A 21,932-nucleotide genomic window follows, 5' to 3' on the forward strand; every position below is an offset into this window, starting at 1 on the left:
TTCATCTTAAAAGTCATTTTTCATCAGGCAAAATCACAATATGGTGCATATTATGTCTAATTTTCTTATATCAGTTAGTGTTCAGCGGTCAGTGAAGCTCCACAGAGGGTTTAAAGCACCCTGAGTCACCAAAACCTCACTACAATCTGAAAGAATAAGACTTCATAAAATAAACTTGTCTCCAGCTAGGTGCAGCATAAATGGATCATAACGTGTTGCACATATGTCTAGTTTTCCTGTCCCTGTGTTCATCATAGTGTTTAAGAGGTTAAAACGCCTCCTAGACGCCTCTACAACTCACCACACCCTTAAAAAAATGGACCTCGCTAAAATGTCTCCAGCCTGGCCCAAAGTCTCCTTCTGCCCTCAGATCAGTGTTTAGGAAGCCGAGCAGCTCTGTGGGAGGACTGCAGCGCCTCTTCAACCTGAGCTAGACAACCTACAGCTCAGTGTGTGACCAACACAAAAAGATAGATAAACAGACAGACAGATAGATAGATAGATAGATAGATAGATAGACAGACTAAAATGACACATAGACAGATGGACAAACAGATAGATCGATCGTAGATAGACAGACAGGCAGAATGAAAGACAGATAAATAAATAGACAGTCAGACAGACAGACTGTCTGTCTATAGATAGATAGACAGACAGCAAGAGGGCCCTCTGTGTGTACATGTTTCTGAAGAGTCGGCTTTTCCCCCACTCTTGCATTAAACCCTTGTTTCACTACATATCGTTCGTTCTTATGAGTTGTTGTTTATTTTTTATTTAATATTGCTGAAGTCTGCAGGAATGACAAGCGCGCGCACTGATAATAAACCCGATCTTTAAGCCCTAAACCCACACTGCGCTTTCCCCTCATCATTATAAAGGTGGAGCAAGCATGATGACGGCGCGGGCTGTGTCCCAATTCGCTCCATATAACATTACATAGTGCACTACACGAGCTACAGAAACAACGATGTACTACCCCACACAGTGCGCCGCCGTAGTGAGCAGGGTGTGATTTAGGACAGGACCGCGGACTGCTGCGCTCTCGGGCTTGTTTTGAAGGAAGTGTATGTAAGCAGCACGCAGCGCTCGAAGAGAGAAAGAGCAGAGAAACGGGACCGGGCCGGAACACGGAGATTATTACTCAATAACTAAGTCTTTAACAGGCGGGTTAAATAGCAGCACTTTTTGGGGAGCTTATTTATTACTCCAGTTCGATTTGATAAACCTGACCTAGTGGCACAGGGGAACCATATTTAACTTGTAAATAAACCACGAACGAACAAAACAATAGTGACACAGCGAAGAGGACTCAGCGTTAGCATTAGCGTTAGCTTGTTTGCTAAAACACTACCGACGTTCGCCGTTACTCCTGTTTCGTTTCTGGATTGAAGTGAGTCTGATTATTTACTGTGTATAAATGTTATTAGATTTACTTGCTGCCTTGGTAAACTTGTGAATTCGGGCTTGTTATGTATTCTAACGAGAGCAAGAAATGCTATGTGGGTGTCAAAAGACCGCAAGCTAACTAGCGGTTAGCTTTTATGACTAGCAGTGTTTTCGGTTGCTAACTACTCCAGCTGCGTTGACTGCACAGTGCGCTAATATGGCGTTTTTGGGTGTTAACGTGCATAAATATCGAAATAGGTCATCTTCACGTCGAGACAGAAAGTCATTTTTAGTGACCTTTAATGTTTAGCGAATTGACCTAGCGTTAAAACATCTGACAGCACCGTTAGCTGGGGAGCTAATCTACATGTTCATATGTTGTTTGTTTGTTTGTTTGTTCGTTTGTTTGTGTGTGTGAGAGAGAGAGAGCGCGAGCTGATAGCATTGCTGTATCGCTATCTCTCTCTCCATCTATCTATCTATCTATCTATCTATCTATCTGTATGTGTGTGTGTTTGTGTGTGTGTGTGTGTGTGTGTATATATATATATATATATATATATATATATATATATATATATATATATATATATATATATATATAAAATGTATGTATATATATATATAAAATGTATGTATGTGAGAGATAGAGAAAGGTGGCTTTATTAAAGGCCTGGTGGTTATTCTGACGTGGTTGAGCAAGGTTGATGATTGAAATCAGTTTAAAATGCACCACTGAGTCCTTCACGTCATCCTGATACACTGGTTCAATGTTTTAATTAAATAGTCTGCACAAGGTATGATTTAGTTGTGAGTTTCAGGATGTAACAACAAGCTGTTTATGAGGCTTTTTATAACGGGGAAGCCCACACCCTGAGCCAGCCAGGAATAAACACGATAACACCATAAAGCCATGGAGATGTTCGAGATGGATCTCCTGATGATCACGGTCATCTGAAGCGCTCAGCTGAGGAACATCCAGTAACTTTTCCGGTCCTCGTGGTAAAACGCTCCTTTGTGGATTTGAACCATGTGATCCGACTTTGCCCCGTGTCATGGGTTCCAGATTAAACATGGAGTCGCCCCGTTGCAGTTACACCCAGGGCACCGTGAGGAATATACGCCGAGAGGAAAGAACCAGGTTTTAGAGATTAGAGGCTACACTCGAGCACGACAAGTTATATTCCTTCAGACGGATCTTTCCTACTGGGAGGTCGGAAACCGCATAGATGCAGGACCCGATTCTGGACCCGTTTAGAGTTTATGCTTTCGCATAGAAGAATTTCCGAACCGTGGAATGTCGGTGTTTTTTTGCAGAACGGTCAGAGCTAGGTTCATCCCTTGGTACCAACACTCGAGGTGAGGAACAGCGATCTTAAAAACAGAAAGAAATACATAATAATTTTTTTTTAAAAAAATTTGATGCGTGGAATTTCATCGTGCAGAAATACCTGTTCTTTCTTGCAACACAAATCTGTGATAATTCATATGGCACCGCTCCAGTTGTATGAATTTCCGGTTTTATAAATAACCGTAACGACCCTTTCCCCTCTATCACGCTACAGGAAACAGGACGCGAGGAGTTGAACCAATCACGTGACTCGTTACTCGGCACCGAACATATCGAACTCAAAAAAACAAAAAACCCACGAGTCTGAGTCGTCTCTCGATCCGATTCAGCCAGCACAGTGTCACACAGCACAAAGTTAGCCTATTATTTGAAGCTTTATCGCGGTCTTTTTTTTATGATCAGGTTGGCCTCTACGCAAAAGCATCATGCCTGTTAAAATATTGATATCCCGAATGACTGCCATGCTGGTCTTTATAAAGAATGTAATATTATAGATTTATTTGTTCGTTCATCTTGCGCATCGTCTAGCTTGGAGTCTTCATGGATCTGGAGTTTATCCCGGGAACACGGGGCGTGAGGTGGGAATTCACCCTAGATGGGACGCTGGTTTATCACAGAGCACTACACACAAGCACACACGCACGCACAGATCCCCATACATGTTTTTGGTAGGCCGGAGAACCCGGAGGAAACCCTGCACAGACACGGAGAGGACGTGTGGAACTTCACACGTTAACCCGAGCTGTCTCTTACAAAGTTTATTTTGCCACAAAATTCCTAGCCGAGTCAAAAATTCTTCTTTCACTGACGTTCGCTTCGGTTATCGGTTTCCTACGTTACCCACAATGCCATTCGACTACCTGCCGGTAGAGGTGATGGTAGGATTTAGCCCCCTGGCCTTTATCTCCTTCAGTCCGTTTATTTTTACTCGCATGCGATTTTGCTGCGGCTTTTATAAAAAAAAAAAATAAAAAAAAAAGTGACCCTTTTTTTTTGTGCTTTTTTTTTGCGCAGTGATGTTTGATGGTAAATGAGATCTTTAAGCTGTACTCATGCTTGACGCACGTGATTCGAAAAGGGCTTTGACCGAATGCATGTTCTGATGATGTCACGTGACATCTTGGCCCAAATCTGCCGTAAATTTGGAGGAATTGCAAGATCCCCCGAATATTGCAGAGTTTGCTTGATTTTGCGTTAATTTCGGCGGCATTCCGGAGGGACGTAAAGAGAGTGATGCAGCGGCGCTTTAGTCTTTTAGTCAGGAAAGTTGTTCTTTTAAGTCTGGTGAGCTGTGTTTAGGAGCAAAACCTGACTGTTTGAGATTGTTCTTTTAAACTGCGCCAGCGACGTCACCCTGTGAGGTCTCACCGGAGTTTCGTGTTCACGGGAATAACGGAAATACGACATGGGTTTGTGTGACACGGGTCGCTGCACAACGAGTCTTTTGAGGAACTGCAGCGTTGGGAGGCGATGAGAAGAACCTCGTCTCAGACACACCATGGTTGTTGGCGTTTCTTTAAGGAACTCCGCTAGGCCCGGTGTTTCGTAAACAGATGTGTGCGTGGTGTAAATACTGGTGAGAGTTTCACAAGTTTAACTTTCCTGGTTATTTTTCGGACAGAGACGGGTTCTTTCATTTATTTCAACAGTTTGGGCTTTCTTTGTGGAAAAGTGCTAAGAAAGAGGTCAGTTGGACCCTTGTGAGAAAATGGTTAGACTCTGAAATCGATGTAGAATCAAACACGGCGTGTTTTCGGTTGCAGGAGTTTTTCTGTAAACGTGAGACGCTAAACCGAGCCAAAGGACAAAGCCGCAGTAGTGCTGAAAAAAAAGAGAAAATAAACGCAACATGTGATGAGCAAAATATTTGTTATTTTTGTAAGTATCTAGTCGTTTGCTGAGAGCCAGCTAGGGCTGGGCGATATGATATCAGTATTGTGATGAATAAATTGTCACAATATACTTTTCTGAAATATTGCAAGTATCGTGAGATCTGTCTTTTTTTTATTATTATTATTATTATTTTTAATTTAATAACAGTGACCCACTTTGAGCTGTGATTTTTTTCTTTCTGAATCGTTAAGTGTAAAAATGTTAACTTTCACAGAGGTGTTTCCCCCCCCCCCCCCCCCCCCCCGCATAGTTTAAAATAAATCAGATTTGGCTTTTAACGGTTTTTAATTTTTTCCTGTTTTCCTGCCTTTTTAAAAAAAAAAAAATTATGCAAACCTCTATATCGTGATGTGTATCGTAAACATGTCTTCAAGTATCGCGATATGACCTTATCCCCCCCCAATTGATTTTTCTCTGATTTGTATTGGCAAACGGACAAGTTTTGTTGTTGATAATATTCCTGTCCTGCTGTTAATCAATAAGCCTTTAAACATTTCGTTCACTGAGCGCTTCCCCGTCATTCGCTGTATTGATTCCGGAGCAGAACAGCCTGCAGTAAAGATGCACTCGTCTGAGTTCAAGGGTTTGTTGTACGCGTGCGTGTAACAGCAGCACTGCAGTTATTGTATATTTAATCTGTGAGAGATGTAGGTCATCTGAAACTGGGAGATCGGTGCGATTTATACAGCAAGTGCATTGTTTGTGGCTGTTGCGTGGCCTGAAGTTCTCCAACAGAGAAGGGTTACTGTTCAGGTCCAACATGGCTGCCGGTTTCCTCGTAATGCTGGCAGGCAGCCGCTCCTCTGACCCGCGAACGCGGAGCGTGTCGGGTGTGATTCCTCACCTGAGGGCCAGGACACAGAGCTGCTTGGTGTTTGTTTGTTTTTTGAGTAAAACCAGACAGCAGTTGGACTGTACTCAGAATTAATATGGCTCAGAACCCGTAGTGCTGGAGAGTGTTATACTCTTGTTAAATAATTAGAACCTTAACCTTGTTTCTATTCTAATATACATTTGTAGTTTAATATAGTTTCTATTCTATATATTATAATTTTATTATTATTATAGCAAACAGCTGCCTGTATTTGTTGCCTGTTTTGCAGCGTATTTATTTAATGGTCTCAATGCATCGACTATCTTCACAGCCACTTTCTCTTTCAGTTTATAACAACAACAAGGTAAATCCTGACAGCGTAATAGATTCTGTGGAAAAGTAATTCTCAGAAAAATCTTTCTAAGAAAGAAAACCAATTACCGCATTTGCTCCATCCAACCCCCCCCCCCCCCCTTTTTTTTTTGGGCTGTGCCATATTGTATCGTCCATGGTGTCCAGGTACAATTCCATGATAAGAACGTCATCCCGCTATATCGACGATATCGTTGCTAACGAAGCAACGCGGGCATCTCGCACGTAGAACGAGAATAAGCACAGCAGAAGGCGGAGTTCCAACCCTAGACGAGGAAGAAGGATTCCTCCATAATACGGAAGTGGCTCGGATACAGAAGATGGGATCCGAAACGGACGTCCGTGATTTTGTAAAGCGTGTTAAAAACCCGTATCGACGCATCGAATTTGTTCCGTCGTCTCAAGCAAGCATGTTGAATGTTACCGTTTACATCGTTGCCGCAAAAAAATACTGTGAAATATCGTGATCTAGTTTTAAGTCTATATCTCCCATCCTATCGTGATGTATAATAAACAAGGATGCAAAGACACGTTCATAATATTTCTTATTTATTTATTTATTTATTTATAGAGATTACACCAATGCGAGGGGGGTTAATGGTGGCTCAGATATCGGAGGTGGGGAAAAGGACTGTGTGGAAAGTTTAACGGGATTTTAAAAACGCTCCTGGTGTGTGTGTGTGTGTGTGTGTTTATCTTCCGGTATTTTTAAATACAGTTTGTAAAGGTAAAATGTTTGCGTGGATATGGATGCCGGCTGATGCTCAGGGTTTCAGTACCGGTATCGGAAAAGGAAAAAAAAAACATCGTGCTATTTCAAAAAAAATTGAAATAGCATGGGGTGTTGTTTTTTTTTTTTCCTTTCTTTCCTTTTCCGATACCGGTACGTGTGTTTAAATGGTATTTTAACAGCGTGATGGTGTGAAACTGATGTGTATAGGCCAGGTCGTTAGCTTGTACAGTGAAAATAAGATTGAAAAAGAATCACAGCCTGAATCGAGAAGAGCGAGCGTGCCTAAAGACAGAGTTAAACACGCTAAGCTTGTTTTTTTTCCACTCCCGTGCGTGCTCACGTGCGTAATAAGGACTTCATCTCGAGCCGAGTGTCTCCAGGGTTATTTTCTTTAGTCGTTTCTCAGAACCTGCCTCTGGACCGTCTGGATTCGATTGGCGCAGTCCGTGAACTGGGATCGTTCCTCCGCACAGCCCCGGCTTCGTATTCGCTGCCTCTAGGCCCTGCAGCTTTGCATCCAAATTCATTTCCTCAGCAAGCTGCTTTGCCTTTGAAACGGATTTATTCTCATGCAGGAATTTTTATATTTCCTCTCAGTACTTCTGGTCGTACTCGAAGCAGAGACGACGTCCGCGAGGGTCGCGCGAAGACGAATCCGCCTCCGTGAGGTTACAGACCGTCTGCGGTTTCGTATCGGCCGTACCGGACGAGTTCTCCGGTACCGCAGAATTTCCCCGAGAGTTTTCACGGCACTACCGGAAAACGCTCGCCTGCTGCGGACTGACGAGCGCGTGAACTGCGGCAGTGTAGAAGTCGATAGAGAGTACGTAAACAAGTGATGATAAAACACGAGGAAGAGGAAGAACTGCTCAGTTTGCTTGCATGTTTGCAGAGAGGAGAGGAGAGGAAAGGAGGAATAAAAGACGCAGGTGGTTGTACGTGCGAGTTTAGCGTGATGAGTTGGCGTGTAACGTCCTTCTACTCCTCTGTTACGTCATGGCTGAGCCTTGCCTCTGGAGGATGCACGCCGAGGCGTTTAGCGTTCGGTCTAAAAGGGTTTCGTCTTTTTGAAAGAAACAGGCTCTTAATACAAGTAAGCAGTTGGTACCGACTGACCTAGAAGTCCAGTGTCATTAATATACACCAAAATATATGGCCAAAAGTATGTGGACACCTGACCATCACACATCACCCATAAGTACTTGTTGAACATCTCATACCAGATTTGTTACAATAAGCTCCAGTCTTCTGGGAAGGATTTCACTAGATTTTAGGGCGTGGCCGTGCGAGCATTAGTAAGGTCAGGTATTGATACCAGGCGAGGAGGCTCCGGTTCCAGTTCATCCGAAAGGTGTTCAGCGGGGTTGAGGTCAGGACACTCGAGTTCTTCCACTCCAACCTTCACACACCAGGTCTTCATGGAGCTCGCGTCGTGCACAGGGGCGTCGTCATGCTGGAACAGGTTTGGGCTTCTTAGTTCCACTGAAGAGAAATTTGTAATACTACAGAACACAAAAACATTCAGTACAACAGCGCTCTCCTACCTTTTGAGGTAAGAGTCTGGGGAAGAAGCACACATGGGTGTGATGGTCAGGTGTCCACAAGCGGTTGGCCGTATAATGTTTTTGAGGGAGAAAAGGTTTCCTGAGGTTAAGCGGTTGTGGATTACTCGTGAGGAAGCGGTGCAGCGAACTTCATCCGCAGTCCTGGAACAAAGCGGCTCTTAGAAAACGGCACCTTGAGGATGCGACGGGACGAAGCCTTTTTATAGAAAACGTTCACTACTGGCTGGTCTAGTCGTCCTCTAGAAATACTCCGAATCACTGAATTCTGCTTTTTGTTTTTTTGTTTTTCTATCCGCGAGACCGATTTTAAGACGAAGATGTTCTCGTGCGAAACGTGTTCTCAATCCGTAGGCATTTAAATGACCTTGTGAACCACGTTAACGGTTTCAGCTGATCAGAACCGCTTCTTTTGTAGCAGAACAAGCTGTGAGCGAAGTTGAGATCCCATATTCAAGCCAAAAAAAAACCACATCTCTTGGTTTTCATGTCCGATTGAGTTGTTGGCCTTGATGTACAAGTCGGATATTCTATTTCCACAAAGACCAGACCCGTATTCGGTTCCTCCACAATAACGCGCTCGCTCAGCTGAAGACTTTTTACGAGTAGCGTACGATGAGCGATTGTCGTTTCCGCTGCCGTTTTTGTATTTATTTCTTTCTTTTTTTTGTATTTTGTTTTGAGGTCTTGAATTTTTCTTGAGGGCGTGAACGTTTCCTCACTGAGGAACGTCCTGGTTCCTGTCGATGACAAGGGTGTATGGGTTACACATCTGCAAATCCAAGTATAGATTGGTGATTTGAGTGCAGTTTATTGTCTTGTATTTAGAGCACTACGGTGTAGTTCTAGTTACTTCCTGTGTGTGTGTGTTGTGAAAGTGAACCCTTTCCAAACATGTTCTCTCTAGTTTATTTTGACCGTTTGATCGTATGCAACGCGGGACACGCTGTTCCCTGTGATGTCATGCACTCGGCTACACAAGTGTTTACAAGCTGCACTCGGTTCCAGATGCCAGGGGTTTATGGCATGAGTGTATCAGTGTCCATTTACAGCACTGTGCACCTCTGCATTGGGCATAAGTGTGTGTGTGTGTGTGTGTGTGTGTAATAGTCAGCGAGCCTGCTCGGGCAACCCTCGTGACTGCAGACAGAGAATGTAAGTGAGAACACATGACTCGTTCAAAGTTTAGTGCAGGGAAAAAAAAAAGTGATGAGTGTTTTCCTCATAATGGCATCGTGTTCAACCTGGTCAGCGCTGAATCACCACCGCGGCAGCTAAGTTTCACTGCACCATACTCCACGACATAAATCAATTTCGGTTGCTCAATCTTCAGGATTAAGAGACGGCGATCGCCACGTTTAGTATGGCCTAGATATCGACGTTGTGGACGTCGAATAAAACATTTATTGAAAAGCAGGGACGCCGTCGCCCAGGTATCACTATCCGTATCGGTCCTATAAGGTGCTCCGATACCAACATCCGATATCGCGCGATACTGTCTCATCTTGTGTAATCCTGGTGTTTGCCGTTTTAGAAAAACACACGCACGGCGAGATCTTCCACCATCGTTAAGTAAACTGCTCTGTGGAAATATTGAAAGGACGAATTACAGCATCTCCTAGTGAATACAAACGTCTCCTAGTGCGTAATAGAGAGCCGTATCGGCGGGCGTGGGCATTAAGAGCAAACACAAGGGGCCGTATGTGCAAGCGTGCCGAGAAACCTTCACGCACTGCGACGACTTCGGTTCAGCGAGCACTGAGCACTCAAGCATGTGTACTTCCTGTCCTCTGAATTCACAGCATCTTGAGCTTTTTCTTCCTTTTTTAAATAAATGAATCGGAACAATGTCGTTGCTTATCATGTTTTTTGATCTATATTATTATTATTATTATTATTATTATAGTGATCCTTGGGTGAGTTTTAGGTTGCGTTTCTGTTGCTGTTCCCAAACTGATTTGCCTGTTGTACCGATCCATAACAGGTGCTGGAATTTCTGTTTGTTTCGTTAAAACTTCCTTTGCGTCTCTGCGCACTTTGCATACTTTTTCTCGCAACTGCAAATCCAGATGTTTGTTCCGAAGTATAAACGAGTCACCTTATTTATCAGGTTTACTTTCAATCCGGATGTCCGTTGGATCATCAGTAGCGGCGTTTCTAGTTTTGCGTTTTTATCCTGTCCGCGTATTAATTCGACACGCTTTTACGATTACACGTTTTAAAACATCACCACGCACGTCTTTTTGAAACGCAGGCGTTTCAGCGTTCTCGAACGTTAAACTTGAGAGTAACGGGGAGGAGTCGACCTCAGAGGGAGGATTTAATCAAACGTCCGGCAAACACGCAGCTTTATCCGTTACAGTTTGAGGCGTAGGTCGATCAGACAGAAAGATGAAGTGTCCGAAAGACGAGGTTCATCCGCGTCAGTTTGTCTCTTCCGGTTGTGATCAATCGCGACGTTACGATGATCTCTTCTTGCTTTTTCAGGATGATTAAAAACACTCTTCACATTTATTAACGTTGCTGATATTGAAATCGGAACTGGTCTGTTATTTGAAATGATTAGAAACCTTTACTCTGTTGGCAGATCTTTCTTCTGTAACGTCAGCATTACGGTAATTCCGTTTGGTATCTCGGTGAGACCGGTGTCGGGTATGAGCTAGATTAACCAGATAATATGGAGGAAAAAGAAAACGAGAGTTACTCTGCCCTATTTATCACCTAAATGTCAATCATCCGTCACCCAAAAATCTGTCATTCATCCTCGTAACCTGATATTTCTGAACTAATCCTGTGTCTGTTTTTCTTTTTTCTGTTTCCTTTAGCGCAGACACAATGACATCGAGGAAGAAAGTTCTGCTGAAAGTGATCATCCTCGGGGACTCAGGGTGAGCGTCGAAATGCTGCAGCACTGCACACCTTCACTAACGTGTTTAATCTAAAAAAAAAAAATTTATTTATTTATTTATTTAAATCAGTAACTGATAAAGCAGGTGAGCTGAGGCTGGAAATCCGCAGTGCAGGAAGTCTTTAGTTTTACGGGTTTGATATCCGGATGCGTCGGTAACGTTAGTGGTTATCGGTCTGATACTCCGCTGATTTACTCGTATTCATTAAAAAAAAAAAAAAAAAAAAAAAAAAAGAGAAAGGTTTGGATGAACATGTCCCTTAATCCTAGTGTACGTTATCGCACTACTTACTACAGCTTCAGAGGCAGCGGCGGCAACGTTCGCGCTCATCCGGAGGATTAAAAGCAAACACTCGCGCTACGACACATCGGGTCGTAGCTTTGTTAAAACTTCCCGCCGTCCGTCGTCACGGCTCGCGCAGAGAACTCCGACTCGGATCTAGAAAACGCAGAACTCTGGTACGTGAAACAGACGTTTGGGTCAGTTTCAAGACTTTGCGAAAGGTTGTTTTTTTTTTTTTTTTTTTTTTTTTTAAATGCCAAAACATTACACGTAATAGGAAAGCCAGTTCGTGTAAGATAGCGGCGAGTTAATAACGGTCTTTAGCAGTGCGCGAGTATGCAGTTTGAGACGGCGCTAAGTTAGTTTTCATTTCACGGCCATATTTACTTCGGTATCGCACCACATGGAAACGTAGCGGCGGCCATCTTGTGCACGTATAGTTAAAAGAAGGCATCGTCCGGCCTTTAATGGAACCATTTCTGAGAAAATCGGTGAATTTGGCCCTAAATGACACACACTTGGATAAGTAGATCTCTCTCGGTCAGAATGACACCTCCGATATTTATCATTCACCATTCAAGTGCTATTTCCGCCAAGTTATTTATTTGTTGTTTGTTATTCATGTGTTTTTATATGTAAAAGTGCTCAAAACTTTCACTTCCTCTTCCCCTTGAACGTGTGTGTGTAGAGTGGGAAAGACCTCTCTGATGAACCAGTATGTGAACAAGAAGTTTAGCAATCAGTACAAAGCTACAATAGGAGCGGACTTCCTGACAAAAGAGGTGATGGTGGACGATCGGCTTGTCACAATGCAGGTACGGAGAGCGGCCCTGACTCCTCCTCCTCCTCCTCACACACACACATGAGTCCGGATTGTTTTAATATTATTGTTGTGATTTTTATCATTAAAAAAAAATTGCTGCAGATTTGGGACACGGCGGGTCAGGAGCGGTTCCAGTCTCTGGGCGTGGCGTTCTACCGCGGCGCTGACTGCTGCGTGCTCGTCTTTGACGTCACGGCACCGAACACCTTCAAGACGCTGGACAGCTGGAGGGACGAGTTTCTGATCCAGGCCAGCCCTCGCGACCCTGAGAACTTCCCCTTCGTCGTGCTCGGCAACAAAATCGACCTGGAGAACAGGCAGGTGCGTGCTGCAGGCGCGGACGGGAACCGATACGCGTTTTCGATTTAGCAAAAGCGCCCACTGTCTGTGTTGAACGTTGTGAAGTGCGGTTTGATCGTTGTGGGAACATCAGAGTATCAGTGGAGGTCATGTGACTTGATACTTTTTACTACCTGTGTGACAGACTGTTGTTTTTGGACTTTTTTTTTTCTTCTTTCCCTTCTCCTTCTTCTTCAGGTTTCTCAGCACCCTCTCTTGAAATTTAATAAGGAAAAACATGTCTTGTCATGTTTGAGAGAAACCAGAAAGTGTAAACTAATCTCTCCTAAAGTTTTTGCCGTGATTTAGCTTCACCACTGACTGGTTAACCAAAACACTTGCACTGGAGACTCCTTCCGAATTTGTTACGTAATTTTTTACGTTGTTACGACACAGTATTAGATTTTTTTAAAAAAAAAAAAGAAAAGGAAATAAATGAGTGTGCAGATTTGTGTGTGAGGAAGGGGGGAAAAGAATCGTTCCGACACTTGTCCTCTGTTCCTCTGCGTCTCCCAGGTAACCACTAAGCGAGCACAAGCCTGGTGCCAGAGCAAGAATAACATCCCCTACTTTGAGACCAGCGCCAAGGAGGCCATCAACGTAGAGCAGGCTTTCCAGACCATCGCACGCAACGCACTCAAACAGGTACTCACTCACTTTTCTTTTTTTCCTTTTGTGTATGCTTTCTTCCTTCATCATACAGTGTCATTAGCCAGTTTAGACAGTAGTTGAGTTTACTACCCTGAGCTTATTGCTCACTTTCACCCCCTAGTGGAATAATTCATCTTTCGATTCGATACGTACCACAGGATGACTTTAAAATTTATTCGGTGGCCTGAATTATAAATGTAATAAAGCTGTGCCAGGGTTTTTTTTTTTTTTTTAACGCCTCTCTTCTAACGTGTCTTTCTTTTTTTCCTCCAGGAAACCGAGGTGGAGTTGTACAACGAGTTCCCAGAGCCGATCAAGCTGGACAGAAACGAGAGAGCCAAGCCATCAGCGGAGACCTGCAGCTGCTGAAGATGTACAGGGGGCGCTACTGATCACCCTCCACCCTGTCTGGCCTTGTTCCTCCTTTTCCCTCTTTATACATCTGTCTTTCTCTCTCTCTCTCTCTCTCTCTCTCTGTGTCTTTCCCCTGTTCCCCTCAATGTAATCACTGGCCTTCATAGAGCAGGCAGGCTCCCTCTTCTAGAATATACCCTATACAACTTGCACTCACAACCACACACACACACACACACACACACACACAGCGTGCTCAACAGGCTTTACATTAAGCCCAAAGAGATAATTATGAAGAAAAAGTGTTTTGGTCCACAAGTGTTTTCAGGCCCTCAATAGTAGCTCTTTTAACTTTAATCTTGTCACTAGTCCTAACTTCTTCAGTTCTAAGTTCTTCAGACTTCCTTCAGTTTCGACCACACACACACACACACACTCACCCTCTCTCTCTGTTCATTCTGAAACTTTCAACACTTGAATGCTTTCTGAGACTTTTTATACATACGCCACCACCTTGTTAACTGGAACCTGTAAGATGTGATGTAGATGGATGGGGCTGTGTAATATAGCGGTGTATTAAAGCTCTGTGTTGGTATCAGGACTGTCTGCTCTCTCTGGTTCGACAGGAGGCTTCGCGTGTCAGTGTTCGACTCTTAAAAGCATGCTCTCTTGCTTTATTTGCTTTTCGCTCATTAATATACAGTGTCGCATTTAAAGAGTCGTACCAACAAGCCTGGTGGTGTGAGGATAGGGACTAAAGATCTGGTCACTAAAATCAGTACCATAGCGGTGACCTTAGAATTCTATAGCGTTTTGGGATTTTTTGTTTTTGTTTGTTTGTTTGTTTGTTTGTTTTAAATCGTCACCCGTCTCGTGAGCAGGACCGCTCACTGCAAATTCTCCTGTTAGTGACTCTGCTTTTTTGGTTTTTTTCTCCTCACTCCGCCTCAGGGTGGCAGATGGACCGGTTGGTATCCCTTGGATATTTTACAATCTGTTTATTCTCTCATTATTATTGTTATTATTATTATTATTATTATTATTGTTATTATTATTTGACCTGAATAGATGGACAAAAAAAAAAACCATACAAAACTACAGAACAGGACATGGGAAGCATCCATCGTGACTAATGAAACATTTATTACAGCACAGCATATACATCGTTTGAAAAATAAATGTATTTCAAAGTAATAAAAAAAAATGTAAAAAACTTGTTGAATAAATCTTTTGCGCAGTACTTTTTCTTTTTTTTTTTTTATGCTTAAGGTTTAATGAGTTTTCATACGCACAGCACAGCATTGTGACCGTCGGCAGGCACTGGAACGTTTTCGGTTAAGACGAACATTTTTCACTCGGTCTGCGAATTGCCCCGAACTTTTAGGAGTCAAGTAAAGATCTGAAGAAATTGAATTAGTAGAGCGAGTCCAAGGGAAACAAATTAGAGAGACGGTACGTTAAACTTGCAGTTGCGAAAGTAAGCTGTCGGACAGCTTCACCGTTCTCAACAGGCCCTTGAACTGCTACTGTAAACCTGATACACTTATAATGCCTATTAGCAATAATGCAAAACATTTTGAGGCTTTTTACTTTCTTATAGATAATAAATGTCTTTTTTTTTTTTTTTTTACACTGCCTCTGTTTAACCAGTCCACCCAAGCAGAGAGCTTGAAATGGGGAGCTAATCATCGGTCCTTTCTTTCATAATAATAATAATATAACGGAATCATACAGTACAACACGTATGCGGTAGATTTTAACTGGCTTTTTTTTTTTTTTTTTTTTTTTTTTTTTTTAAATGCTGCAACCCAAACCGTTAAGAAACAGGAGTAAAAATCATACAAAACAATAGGCACAGAAAATGCACTGCCGGATCGGAGTTATTGTGAATGAATGTATTGGTTTTAAAATACTCAAGTGTCTCAGGAAGTGAAGCAGAACTTCCATCAGAGCATTCGTTCATTCAGCAAAAGAATTCCAGTAGCATTCAGTGCTGCCAACGTCGTCAAAGTATGGGAGCGTTATGTTCTTGGTCTCTTGCTGGCCCCGTTTCCCAGCAGCCACTGCTGCAGCGGCCCGACGGCTTTGGACGTCTGAGACCCAGACGGAGACTTTCCTACCGTTTCTTTAAGTTCGGCATCATCGGGTGCTTTCTTCTTACCGGGGGATCCGTTTTTCAGCCAGCTCATCATCATCTTGCTGCTGGCCGAAGCTTGAGGAGGAGCCTAAAGAAAGAGGTGGTGGAGGAGAAGAGACAAGGAAAGGAAGGACAGGGTGGACAAGAAAATTCAGTTGAGATTCTAGTTTTTGCAGGAAAACTTCTTCACAGATTTTGTTCCTCTGCACCATCCCTGAACTTGCCACCATCAAGCCCTGAGCCTTCCTTCGGGCCAACCTCTAGCAGGGTGGTTTTTTTTTTGTACTTTTGACTTAACCCTGGACTAACACTGAAGCAAAACAAGGGCTTGAACCAGTGCTCTCAACCCCCAAGGACCATAACACTAACCACTGTACCACCGAAAGCTGTGAGGGGCTTTGCTTGATAAATGGCTCAACACCGGCCTCAAAGAGAGACTAAAACGAAACATTCAGAAGAATGTGCTTTCTGGGAACTGTTTCTCTCCTCGAACAGAAGTGCTTATTTGGCTTGTTACAGTTTTTGTTGTTGAGATATTCAGAATGCACATGTTTAAAAATATCTGGTTAATACTCCATCTGCCAGAACCACTGCACCACTGAGAGGCACAAGTAGAGGTTCTATAATACGCATTTAAGTCAACAAATGGCTTACCCTATGAAACCGAGTTAGAACTGTTTGGGAGTCAACAATTCAAGAGGGGTGTCGAGATGGGTGCCTAAATATTATGCAAACGATTCCTAAACTTTCAACACTCACATCCTGGAGCAGCTTTGAACCAGCAACACCTCAATCCACAGGCCAGGCGAACCGTGGTGGTAACCACTGTACCACTGTACCCTGAGCACGAGCTCAATAAGACGTTTCGTGGTTACTTTACCACGCAGAGGAATAATGTTTCTTGTACGTGATATAAACGAAGCACCTTCTTGGCGTTGGGGTCCAGCGGCTGCAGGCACTCGGGGGAGTTGTTGCGCGAGTTGTTGACGATTGACGAGACGGGGTGAAACGTAAGGCAGGATTTAGACTGAAGCAACTTAAGAGCTTCCAGCGAGCGCACCTCCCCGAAATCCAACCATCGCCTCACCTCCTCTTCTCCATCCAGAATGGCCGGCATCCTGTCTCACACATGCACACACACACACTTAAACTGCAAGACAAGCCACTGGGTTATGGAGGCACTAATGACTGTCCCTGGTCCAATAATCCACAGAAAAGCATTCAGTGAACTCTACGCTTGACGTATGGATGCGTAGCACGAGTGATGATACAATAATCGTGCTCTACCTGTCGTGGATGCTCTGCAGGTTTGGCGAGGCGTTCACAGTGATCACGGTGTAGGTGTACAGAACCTCCCCACCACCAGGAGGAGTCCAGCAGTCAAACAGCCCCGCTATGGTGAGCAGACGCCATCCCGCCCACTCACCGCTCTCTTCGGCGTCCTGTTAAAGGAGACAAACCGAACGTTTGTTTTTCAGTGCGTCCTTAAAAAAATATACATCCATAGATTTATCACCGAGAACCTCACGGATGAGAAGCGAGCGCTTACCGATAGAACCACATCACAAATAAAACGTGCTGGTTTTTCGAATTTAACCTGAATAATGACGGAACAAGCGCGATGCCCGACAACCTCCATCGTCCATGTTCAGGATTTGCCTCGAGGTGGGACTCCTACAGCTGTTCTCGTGGCTCAGTGTGCAGGTGCTCATGTGTCTCAATGTGATCATCATGGTTTGAGGCTCAGCTCTGGTGAGCCTTCAACAACTACAAGGCTTTCATAAACACAATTTTGTGCGTCAGTGATGTAAAATGGAGGATAAATCCCTCTAAATAAGCTCACCCCGCTGAAGGCACCAGTGGTTCAGGGGGTCTGAGGGTGAGGTCTTGGGCCGGTTCTGTGAGGAACTGATCGTGACGCAAAATGGATCCAGAGTTTTTATCGTCTTTACACTTTTATTACTGACACGAAAGGAAAGCCAGACAAATCAATTCATTTGTCTGTCCAAATAGGAACACAAAATACTTAATCATTTAAAAAATAAATAAATGAAAAGGACGGCGCATTGCCTACACATTGTGAAGGGATTTATTGGAAAAAATACTTATATATATTTTTATAAAAATATAAACAACAAGATGCACGTTCCAGCTTTTCGCATATTTCTGAAGTTAAACAGATTTAACCGTCGGCTCTCGTGACCAGGTCACGGGTCAAATGTGGTTCATCTAGATCAATTTTAAAACATCCGTTGCCAGAAGCACACGCTTTCCTTCACGTCCTGCGTCGTTTTTCCTGTCAGAGAACCGGTTACGTGTTGGCGTCCCGTTTCGCTGTGTCGAGGGGTCCAAAATCTAAACCTTAGACGATGGCACCGCTGCAGAAATGATTTAAATCCACAGTGAATCATAATCGCTTCATTAAAAGACCTCCAGTCTTCCTACCCTTTCCTGTCCTTCATGCCGAACACCGTTTTTCGTCTCTCTCTCGTCCCCGTCCCGATTATCCGTCTGGCTCTGGGGGAAATAAATAAAGAAAGGCTGCTTGTCCTTCTGCTGCCTCCTCCACTCGTAGAAGCCGTCGGCTAGAATAACGCAGCGCTGCCCTTTCAACAGAGGGTCCTGGGGCACGAAATAAAAATAAAAAATAAAAAAAACACAGAGTGCATGAACATGGAGTTATAAACAAAACTAAAAATGAGGCTCCTTAACATGCAGGAACAGAAACACAACATATTCTCTGTGTTAGAGTTATAGTTCACCCAAAAACGAAAATTCTTTTTAAACCATGCCTTTATGAACTCGTTTCGGCGCGTGAAAGTTTTGGTTACTCGGGCTGAAATCTCCCAGGTTCCGTCAAAAACGTCTCCGTCGGCGTTCCGAAGACGAACGAAAGTCTTACGGGTTTGGAACGACGTGAGGGTGAGCGATTGACGACAGAATTTGCATTTTTGTGCGAATCATCCCTTTAATTCAAGCGAAAACCTCACGATAACTGAAGACGCGAGCGTAAGTGACAGGAGAGGTCCGTTTTTTTCTTCAGTTAAAGGACGTTCTCAACTGCGATTCCTCCACGTGTATTTCAATAAACTTTTTCTCCCCCCCCTGCCCCCCGAAATCGTTCGGAACAAGCTATCGGCTTTTATACGGAATGACTCATCTTATATAAAAGTACAATTTGAGACGAGTCACATCGAGAGCCGTTTACGATTCTGCACGATTCTTTTCACTCGGCAGTGAGACATTTATCGGAAGAGCAGACGCGGCAGGAGGCTTTCCGGGTTTGAATCCCGCTGCTTGGAAATCCTACGTTTCGATCCTTCGTACCTTGTAAGACTTTTTCTCCAGCAAGCTCTCGCTGCGACAGTTCGAGGTGCTGTACTGCATCTTGCTCGGGTCGCTCTCCTTGAACCATGCCGGCACCAGACCCCACCGCATCGTCGCCAGCACGCACTCATCCACCGCGGCTCCCTGTCCGATACCGACAAGGCTGAAGTGAATTACATGAGTTGAATAAAAAGAGATTCAAGATTTCAGTTAGTTAGAGCACAGGTTTCCATCCTTGTTCCTGGAGAACCCCATTTTAGTGTTTTTCCCTGCTCTAACACACCCGGTAAGCCTTCCTGAAACACAGGTCAGGTGTTGGGGTTCTCCAGGACCAGGGACGGGAACCTGCTTCAATGAATTACTCTGACTAATCTGATGTTTCTGTATTCTGGCCACGCCCACATGCGAGGAGCTAGAGCGAGAGTTAGTACAGTAATGAAATCAATACAAGCTTTGTGTTTAAGCAGTTAGTGAAGAGTCTTCCGTCGTTTTGTCTAAAAAGATCAAGGAGAGTCAGTAGCGCTTTACCTTACTGAAGTGTCTGCTGGACAGCAGAACCGGACTGAAGGACTGAGGACTCTTGTTGTAGGAGGGTCGGTATTTGTCCGCATCGCCGTCCCTCCACTGAGGCTGCCGCCGCTGTCCGGACCGGTCTCGGTAACGAGAAGCGCGCCGGAGCTCATCCGGGGCGAGGGTGCAGGCTGTCCTTCCGCACATGATCTCAGTCTACATCAACAGGAAACATACAAACAGGGTGAGATCAATCAATTACTCGATATTATAAATTTATGTAATTGAAAAATGTATTAAGTATAATAAATAGCTAACATGAGTCTGTCTGACACAAAAACAGTTTTTTGGGTTTTTTTTTTTGTTTTATTTAAGTTAGTGAAACTCCCCCTACCTCCCCCTCTGTGTCTATGTGATATCCTGTGTGCGTATTGTATTCGGCTAACAGGACTTTTATTTTGAAATGAACGCTAGCCAGTTCATTAGTCGCTAGTCCTTTAGCTTTGTCTGAAAGTGCTATTGAGAAAGCGTTCACTTGCAGCTCGCGGTCAATATTAAAAAAATGCATTCAACATTAGCTAAATTGTTTTGTCTGTGTTTGCTAGCTAGTTGTTTTTTGTGCTTGACGTAGAATGTTCGTGTTTGTCCCACCAGCTGTATTCAGATAGATTCCGCCTCCTGCGTTATGATTGGCTGGTTCGTATTCACAATCGAACCGCCGATTAAACGGTGAACCCTGATTGGTGGGTTGAAGTTCTTCATGTATACTAGCCAATTATAACGCAAGAGGCGGGATTTGTAGAAAACGGGTAAGCAGAAGAGTGAAGCATAACTGTAAGATGCTAACTTCTGCTGATCCTTAAAAATATAACTGATGCAGCAGTAACAGAAGATTTAAAATATTAATTAGCTAGTAAGTTTGCTTTGTTTGTGCGATTTCGAGCTACTTACCGGCGCGTGTCATAGAAAACAACAACAACGGGTTTATCCGCGTAACGTCAGCTAACTAGCTTACTTTTGGTCTGTAAAGATTTAAAGATGTATATAAGTATAGAGCTAAAGAAATACAGAAATTGTTAGAACAGTGTCGCGTCTCCAAAGTATGTTAAAGTTAACCGTTAATTATCATGTAAATATAACTGACAGACCGAAGATCCGTAGTGCGCGCGTACGTAGAGGATCCGCCCCTCCTGAAGTGCGCGCGTACGTAGAGGATCCACCCCTCCTGAAGTGCGCGCTTACGTAGAGTATCCGCCCTCCTGAGGTGCGCGCGTACATAGAGGATCCGCCCTCCTGAGGTGCGCGCGCTCATCACACAAATATATATGGGAGTTGTAAATAAGACCGGATGTCGTATTGTGCGTCATTAATACGCGACTAAGCGGTTCGTTTTCAGCACAGCAGTGACACTGACACTAGCGATGGGAAATTTGGATCATTTTACTGACTCGGATCTTTGAATCTCGTTCAGCAAAATGAACGAATCTTTTTTTCAGTCATTTCGTTCATTTCAGCAGAAAATAATTAGCAAGTAAAGGAAGAAGGTAGTCCCCAACACATCTAGTATTTAATAAACTATAGGCTAATGCAGCCAAGCCCGAATCATGAGAAACATAATGATTTATATTAATAGCTTAGCTGGTCTTCAGGCTACGCAGTCTGTTAGTTCACCTCACCTCTCGATCCGAATCGTTCTTTCTTTTGTCACGTCACATTTGTCATGTCTGTTCCCCGGAAACAGAAATGATTAGTTCACCTCTCGAGTCTTCGGGTTCGAGTTGTTAGTTCATCCCGCTTCAGGTACTGCATGGTGCATTGTCTATGTGGCAGTCACAGGAAGAACGAAAGACTCGAACCCAGGGTTCAAGCCCAAACACCACTGACTGTGTCTACATGCACGTCGAATTCCGATTAAGGTCTACATTCGGGTTCCAGCCATATTCCAAATACAACGTTTATAAGCATGCAGATATCAGAATATTCCTGTATACATGGTTGTAAGTATGCGTTTTTCCTTTCCAGGGATATTCAAGATGCGCATACATTTTCTGAATAAAGTGTTTACGTGCACCAAATTTCCGACTGAAGCAGGCATATTCCAGTGGTGAAACCAGATTTTAGGGAATCGGAATATCGTAACCTGAATCGGGGCGATCGGATCGCAGAGGCGTTTACATGACTCCGTACTAATTAGAATATTGTGAAATTCAGATAAATTTGGGAATATTGATGTGTTTTTAAACGTAATCAGTGTTGGGCCCTTGATCAAGGCCCTTAACCCTCTCTGCTCCAGTGGCGCTGTATCACTCTGACTTCCTAACAAGCTAGAATGTATATGTGCCAAATAAAGGATTCTACTTCTTCTGATTAACATGGGAGCGTATTGGACGCTAGTGCTCGACGAGGTCATGAATATTTACTGCGTCCGTTCAGTCATTTCGTCAGTACCTCTTTTATCCTGTGGTTTTGAACGACTCAATTCATTCTAT

General features: G+C 43.6%; 2 protein-coding genes across 6 annotated transcripts; one reads left to right on the forward strand and one right to left on the reverse strand.

Moving 5' to 3' along the window:
- The first annotated feature begins 1,029 nt into the window (after nucleotides 1-1,029).
- Nucleotides 1,030-14,709, forward strand: rab7a (RAB7a, member RAS oncogene family). 2 transcript variants are annotated; one of them, XM_053652339.1, is made up of 6 exons: nucleotides 1,030-1,390; nucleotides 10,942-10,999; nucleotides 11,991-12,117; nucleotides 12,228-12,446; nucleotides 12,981-13,109; nucleotides 13,389-14,709. In XM_053652339.1, the coding sequence occupies exons 2-6, from the start codon at nucleotides 10,947-10,949 to the stop codon at nucleotides 13,482-13,484; spliced, it is 624 nt and encodes a 207-aa protein (XP_053508314.1). In that variant the 5' UTR covers nucleotides 1,030-1,390; nucleotides 10,942-10,946; the 3' UTR covers nucleotides 13,485-14,709. The 2 variants fall into 2 exon arrangements, with proteins under 2 accessions (XP_053508314.1, XP_053508313.1); XM_053652338.1 differs by having other exon boundaries at nucleotides 1,032-1,390; nucleotides 10,937-10,999; nucleotides 13,389-14,070.
- hmces (5-hydroxymethylcytosine binding, ES cell specific) lies at nucleotides 14,593-21,382 on the reverse strand. 4 transcript variants are annotated; one of them, XM_053652333.1, is made up of 8 exons: nucleotides 20,592-20,640; nucleotides 20,395-20,465; nucleotides 19,462-19,659; nucleotides 18,934-19,077; nucleotides 18,052-18,228; nucleotides 16,894-17,048; nucleotides 16,532-16,724; nucleotides 14,593-15,694 (listed from the first exon to the last, which is right to left on the reverse strand). In XM_053652333.1, the coding sequence occupies exons 3-8, from the start codon at nucleotides 19,648-19,650 to the stop codon at nucleotides 15,491-15,493; spliced, it is 1,062 nt and encodes a 353-aa protein (XP_053508308.1). In that variant the 5' UTR covers nucleotides 19,651-19,659; nucleotides 20,395-20,465; nucleotides 20,592-20,640; the 3' UTR covers nucleotides 14,593-15,490. The 4 variants fall into 4 exon arrangements, with proteins under 4 accessions (XP_053508308.1, XP_053508307.1, XP_053508310.1 ...); XM_053652332.1 differs by lacking the exon at nucleotides 20,395-20,465 and having other exon boundaries at nucleotides 18,934-19,096; nucleotides 20,592-21,382; XM_053652335.1 differs by having other exon boundaries at nucleotides 18,934-19,096; nucleotides 20,395-20,671.
- Between the last annotated feature and the right edge of the window lie 550 nt (nucleotides 21,383-21,932).

The sequence above is a fragment of the Ictalurus furcatus genome, chromosome 21 (assembly GCF_023375685.1).
Source record: "Ictalurus furcatus strain D&B chromosome 21, Billie_1.0, whole genome shotgun sequence".
In the NCBI taxonomy this organism is placed as follows: Eukaryota; Metazoa; Chordata; class Actinopteri; order Siluriformes; family Ictaluridae; genus Ictalurus; species Ictalurus furcatus.